The sequence below is a fragment of the Dendrobates tinctorius genome, unplaced genomic scaffold (assembly GCF_039654945.1).
Source record: "Dendrobates tinctorius isolate UK_male_01 unplaced genomic scaffold, ASM3965494v1 ptg000157l, whole genome shotgun sequence".
Lineage (NCBI taxonomy): Eukaryota > Metazoa > Chordata > Amphibia > Anura > Dendrobatidae > Dendrobates > Dendrobates tinctorius.
The window spans coordinates 7,793,839-7,800,829 of NW_027361824.1; the positions used below are offsets into that span (position 1 = coordinate 7,793,839).

The 6,991-nt window shown below is 45.4% G+C and overlaps 1 protein-coding gene across 1 annotated transcript; it reads right to left on the reverse strand.

Moving 5' to 3' along the window:
• Window positions 1–5,313: 5,313 nt before the first annotated feature.
• Window positions 5,314–6,255, reverse strand: LOC141051456 (olfactory receptor 14A2-like). The gene has a single exon (XM_073548383.1). It carries the CDS (start codon window positions 6,247–6,249, stop codon window positions 5,314–5,316), a length of 936 nt encoding a protein of 311 aa, XP_073404484.1. The 5' UTR covers window positions 6,250–6,255.
• Window positions 6,256–6,991: the final 736 nt, after the last annotated feature.

Here is a 6,991-nt window from a genome sequence, read left to right on the forward strand (position 1 = left end):
TATGTATGTAGTATATATGTAGTATGTATGTAGTATATATGTAGTATATATGTAGCATGTAGTATGTATGTAGCATGCATGTAGTATGTATGTAGCATGTAGTATGTATGTAGCATGCATGTAGTATGTATGTAGCATGTATGTAGTATGTATGTAGTATATATGTAGTATGTATGTAGCATGTAGTATGTATGTAGCATGCATGTAGTATGTATGTAGTATTTTTTTTTTTTTTTTTTTTTAACATTTAACACATTAGCCGGATGATGGGACTACTACTGTCCCATCATTGGCTAATGTGTCAATCACTGTCATGGTAGCAGGCATCGCCCGATGGGACTTGTAGTCCCATCGGACGATGCTTGCACAGACCCCCGGACATCAGCACAGCCCCCCGGCAGGCCGGCACAGCCCCCCGGCAGGCCGGTACAGACCCCCACAGGGTGCACAGACCACCGGCAGGCCGGCACAGCCCCCCGGCAGGCCGGTACAGACCCCCACAGGGTGCACAGACCACCGGCAGGCCGGCACAGCCCCCCGGCAGGCCGGTACAGACCCCCACAGGGTGCACAGACCACCGGCAGGCCGGCACAGCCCCCCGGCAGGCCGGTACAGACCCCGGGCAGTCCACACAGCCCCCCGGCAGGCCGGCACAGCCCCCCGGCAGGCCGGCAGAGACCCCCGGAAGGCCCGAAATGACGGCGCATCATGATGCGCACACACCGCGCATCATGATGACGTCAGTCTGTCAATCAACTTTGAACTTCCGATTCCGATGCCGAATTCCGATATTGAAAAAATATCGGAAGTCGGTATCGGAATTCCGATACAGCAAGTATCGGCCGATACCCGATACTTGCGGTATCGGAATGCTCAACACTATCCACAACCAATTCCTTGGTCTTCCCGGAATTAATCCTAAGGTGGTTCCTCTGACACCACTCCACAAAAGCTTGGTTAGTATCTCTGTACTCTCTTTCATCTCCTCCTGTGATGAGGCCTACTATTGCAGAGTCATCAGAATACTTCTGCAAGTAGCAGCTGGATGAGTTGCACTTAAAATCTGCAGTGTACAGTCTGAACAGAAAAGGGGCAAGAACTGTACCTTGAGGTGCCCCTGTATTGCAGATCACCGTGTCTGACACACTGTCCCGAACCTTTACAAACTGAGGTCGGTTCGTGAGGTAGTTAAGGATCCAGGTGGAGAGTTGGAGGTCCACGCCAACAAGGCCCAGCTTGTCTCTCAGTAGACCTGGCTGTATGGTATTAAAAGCACTAGAGAAATCGAAGAACATTATTCTCACAGTGTTCCCAGGTTTCTCCAGGTGAGAGAGAGTTCTATCTAGAAGGTGGATAATGGCATCATCCACACCAATGCCCGGCCTGTAGGCAAACTGGAGAGGGTCCATATCCGAGCTCACTAGAGGACGGAGACGTGTGAGAACCAATCTCTCTAGTACCTTCATCAGGTGTGATGTCATTGCTACAGGTCTATAGTCATTAAGGTTTTTCGGATAAGGTTTCTTCGTAACTGGTACCACACACAATAATTTCCACAGTTGTGGTACTATACCTATTCTCAGGCTCACATTGAACAGATATGTAATGATCTCACTCAGCTGGTGCCCGCAGGTTTTGATTAGCCTAGCACTGATGCCGTCAGGACCTGCAGCCTTCAAAACTTTGATCTTATCCAGTTCTTTTGCAACCTGGGTACTTGTGAAGAACAGACCCTGGCTCAGCTGACAAGTTGCAGCAGGGGGTGAGGTTATTGTAGCAGAGTGTGAATGGTATGCAGGGGCAGGAGCAGCCAGTGTGTGATTAAATCTGTTAAAGAATAGATTAAGTTCATTAAGCCCCTCTTTATCTACAACCATCCTGGCGACAGTCTGTCTATGCCCAGATATAGACTTTAGACCCTCCCAGACTTCATGAATCCTTTTCTGTGACAATTTCAGTTCAATCTTTCTCTTATAATTAGCCTTTCCCTGCCTGATTAGATTCTTCAGATCTTTCTGCACCTCTCTCAGCCTGCCCTTGTCACCTGATCTGAAGGCCAACTTCTTCTCTTTGAGAAGAGCCTTTATTCCGGGGCTGATCCATGGTTTATTGTTAGAGAAGCACCTCACTGCTTTTGTGGGTACCGTGTTGTCTACACAGAAATTAATGTAGTCCGTTATACAGTGTGTGAGACCATCCATGTCATCACCATAGGAATCTTGCAGCACATCCCAAGTGGTTGTTTCAAAGTAGTCTCTCAGAGCATCATCACTCTCCTCAGTCCATATCCTCACTGTGCGAGTGACAGCAGGTTCTCTCTGTACAAGTGGCTTGTACACGGGTTGGAGGTGCACTAGGTTGTGATCTGATCTTCCAAGGGGCGGTAGGGCTGACGAGGCATATGCCCCTCTCACATTGGAAAAGAACAAGTCCAATATTTTGTTGTCTCTAGTGAGGCAGGTAACATACTGTGTGCAACCGGGTAGTATGTTGTATGTTGTATGAATGTAGTATATATGTTGTATGTATGTAGTATGTAGGAAGGTGGCCCAGCTTGGGGGGGGATGGTCCCCTGTTTACCTCGAGCAGATGACACAGACATGAGACTGAGGCAGATTTCGGGTACAACAGGTCTGAGTTTATTGGCCGTCCTCTTGACAACCGCAGCAATACACCGCAACACTTCCACAGCTCTCCGTATTCAGGCCCAGGTACTTGCACCATCCTTTTTGTCGTAGTGATGTTCCTCGTGGCTCTTTCCCTGGGGCTGCCCTAGGCCTATCTACCGCCAGCGTTTCACCGGTCCGAGATCGTCGTCAAATTGGTACCCCCGGGGCCTCGTCTGTGCTGCGGTTCTTCGTGTCGGGGCCACCCCCCTGACTTCTTTTCTCCTCAGTCCCCTAGTTGAGCTCTCCACTACTGTTCGTACTCGTTCACTGTCTCCTCTCCTGTCAAGCTCCTCCCGGGACTGGAACTTTCTGGAACCCTCTCCTGTCATATTTATAACCTTCCTGGGCTCCTGTCTCCCCGCCCCCCATGACTAAAGCCATAAGCTGCTGTCAAGTCCTGTACTCACGCTCCCCCCTGCCATCTTGTGGTCAAACTAAGGTACTGCACTCATTCTACACTTTTCCCCAGCTGTTTCCCTTCTGTCATTACAAACATCTGTCTAAAGTGCACAAACCGTCCCTTTTCCCTACTGACAAGTCCGTCCGTCAGGTCACCTTCCCCACACTACCACCATACAGCGACCATATACTGTACTGCTAGACACCGGATCCTACCCAGACTCTTTGCAGACAAGATGAGATAAAAAGTTACAGATACATCAAATAACATTCAGATAATGTCAGACCCAGACTGATCTATTGGGGAGATCCGAGGTTGGCCTGTGAAAAGTGTTTTCCACTTTTAGGAAAGGGAACCCAAAGCATTGTCTGCAGCTTAAGGATAAAAAAAATCAGACACTACTCACCCTCCCTAGGTCCAGTGTCAGCTCTAAACTGCTGCTGCGGTCTAAGTGTTTTGACTGCAGTGATGACAGCATATTGACGGACCCAATCACCGCTGCAGCCAATCATTAAGCTCAGCAATTTGGCCAAGGTATACAGCATGAACTGCTGAATTTATTGATTGTCTGCAGCAGCGATGGGAGCTGTGAACATGACATCGGATCTACAGCCAAAATACTGAGACCGGAGCAGCAGCAATGCGACGGTTTTTGGCCCAGAGACCGGATGGTGACTACCGTCTGATTTTGTTGTTTTTTATTACAGGCAACGTTTAGAGACCAGTTTTGTAAGAGTTGACAACCCCTTTAAGGACATGTCTCCTACCCCTAGCTCATGAGTCTTGAGAGTGGAGACACGGTCTCTCCTGGTGGTGGCTGTAGGGGAACAAGCAGTGATAGAGAAAACTGGAGGATAGTAGGGAGGGTCTCACTGAAGAATGAAGGTAATATCTGGGTTGACTAGTGAAATGCCGAGAGGTTCCATGAAGGATATTGCTACAGGCTCATAAATTAGAGGTCCAGGATTTGGGGGAAGATGAGAATGAGAATTGCAGCAGAGGGTACTGCACCCATGTATGTCCAAACCAGACAAAGAAGGAGATGCTACTGGAAAAAGTCATCCTCATCATGGTACAGGGGGACCTGTTGCAGTATTAGGTGCACTGTACTACAACAAGGGTTAGTTGGCTGAAGGGTCCTTTTCTGACAGTCTCCCAGTAACTAGATTTCATTAAAAATTGTAGTAGTATAAATAGAAGGAGCGAGGGTGACCTGAAGACAATCATTATATGAGGAATCGAAAGGGGGCTTCTCTCAAGTGGGGGACAAAGAAGGACGTTTATTTGTGTGAGCATAAATAATTACTATTGAAGGAGGGAGGTGGAGTGAGACTGCGTAAGAACATCTGGGAATGAAGGAGACTCAGCCTTACCACTAATCTGAAGGTTCACCATGCTGTGGTTCTTACCACACTTCTCTATGCCAGCGAGACCTGGACTCTCTACAGCCAGCTTGCCAAACAGCTCAATCATTTTCACGTGAGCTGTCTCCGCAGACTTCTCCAAATCAGGTGGCAATGGCAATCCTGGAACAATCTGGGCTCTGCAACGTTTACACTCTTCTGCTGACAGCCCAAACCAGGTGGGCTGGACATGTTGCCAGACAGTAGATTGCCTAAACTACTGTACGGAGAACAGTTGGTACATCAGACCGCCGATCAGCCAATAAAGGAGTAAAATGCTAGTTCAAACTTTGAATTGATTTTGAACCTTGTTTAAAAATCATTTGTTTTGATAGTTTGTCATGTGCTGCCGAGAACAAAGATATAAAATGAGCACAGAATGATTTTATGACGTTGGCTTCTCTAAATCGGCTATGAAGCTCGTCATTAGAGTCAAATATGTCCAACATGCCCCAAGTGGTGCCTCCTTAGGAACATCAGAGCCTTATGCCCAGAAATAAAAGAAGATAGAAGACAGAAAAGAGAAGAAAGAAGGCAGAGAGGCCAACTGGAAGAACAGCAGTGGCACGAGAGCTAAGTGGAGGGCAAAAGAGAGAGGAGCAGCACAAGAGTTTTTATTATTAACCACTTTGTGGTAGTTTTGATTTGCGCTAAATTTACACCAATGCCCTAAATTCGATTTGAATCAAATTTCCGGACTAAATTCAAACAAACCTGCAGAATTTGAATTTCAGAAGATTCATTCATTTCCATTAACTCCAGGTCTGACTCTAAAGCAAAAGTTTGTTCCCCCAATAACAGCCCGTTGTAGCCGAGCTATTTCTTCAAATGTTAAAATGATTTACGGTAGATTTTGACTCTTTATTTTCTGGAACTTCTGTAAGATCTTAATCTTCAGCGCTTCTGTTCTTATCCCATAAATGATAGGATTCACTGTAATTGGAGTCATCAAACCAATGACTGTGATCAAGACATGGGCCGCTAGAGTGATCGACCCACTGTTTATTCGGTAGCGCAATAATACAAAAAAGCTCGTGATCATAAAAGAGGAGAACGTCACGAGGTGGCTAACAAGTGTCCTGATGGCTTTTTGACAAGCTTCTTTAGAAATTCTGAGACAAATTATGAATGTTCTTATATAACAGTAGATGATGATGAGTAGACAGCTGATGTCTATCAGAAAAGCCTCCACTGCTCCGAAGATATTATTGACCAAAGCATCACCACAAGCCAACTTAATAAGAGACATGTTATCACAAAACACATTATTGAGATATTCTCCACAGAGAGGCAAATAAGCTGTCATTATAACAGGTATGAAGACCACAATGAAAGCCAAAGACCAGTTTACGGCTATAAGTCTTAGGGCTTTGCCATTTGTCATCAGTGTTGGGTATCTCAGTGGTTGACCAATGGCCAGATATCGGTCATAGGCCATAATGGTGAAAGTAAATACTTCAACAGCAGCAAAACTATGAAGGAAGAAGGACTGGAGAAGGCAATCAGAAAATGTGATCTTGCTAGATCCAGAAAGCATGTCAATGATAAGCTTGGGGAGAAAAGTTGTGCTCCCAAACATCCCATTGAAGATCAGATTACATATGAAGATATACATTGGTTCGTGGAGAGTTTCTTCAGTCCAGACAACGAACACGATTATAAAACATATGAACATGGTGATGAGGTACACAAAGAGGGCAATTATGGAGTAAAGGTATCTGAACTTCTCCATCTCAACTACGCCAAGAAGAATAAAACTGGTGGTGATTCGAGACATATTTTCCATTCTTTCCTTGTAGCTGCTTCTTCTTCTCTCCAACAAATCTCCTCCACTTAACTTAGCTTAATACTAATGTGAGTTTTCTTGATGTAGATGGATTAGGCTACAGGAAATAATATAATATAATATTTGGCTTTGGGTAAGTGCTCTATATAAACTTTGAGCCATCTGGATAGATATATGTTCTGCAGCAGATCCTCAGAGACACCAAGTTCCAATTAGCAAGGCAGAAGATTTACTAATTGGCTCCACGTCTTCTCTACAAAGAAACAATCTAATAGCATAAAATGATTAACTTTTTTTTAAAGTGTATTACAAAGTATTTTGTTGTAGACGCACAAAATTAATCCAATTTTTTCAAAGAAGACATGAACATACAAACTACCATATCATCTGTGCTGGAATCCTTCCTGTCATCTCATCATCAGAAATTTGTCAGTCTTCTTCGTGTATCGGACCTTATATATTTTGAGCCACTTTCAAAGCTGTCTTTCTTTTTTTCTAAGACTTTTTTAACACCTTTTCTTCCAGTTTGTCACAGTCAATTAATTTTTCTCGGAATTTACTTGCATTTTATTTATGTGACTGTTAGGCATCGAGTTCCCGCCACTGCGCAGGGAGAATCTCAAGCCATGTCCTCTGCGATCTCCCATTCTCCTGCAGCTGCAGAGGTTCCTGCTCAGCAGAGACGTCGGTCCCAGCACCTTGCTCAGGCTAATGCTATGGGTCTGGATGCTGC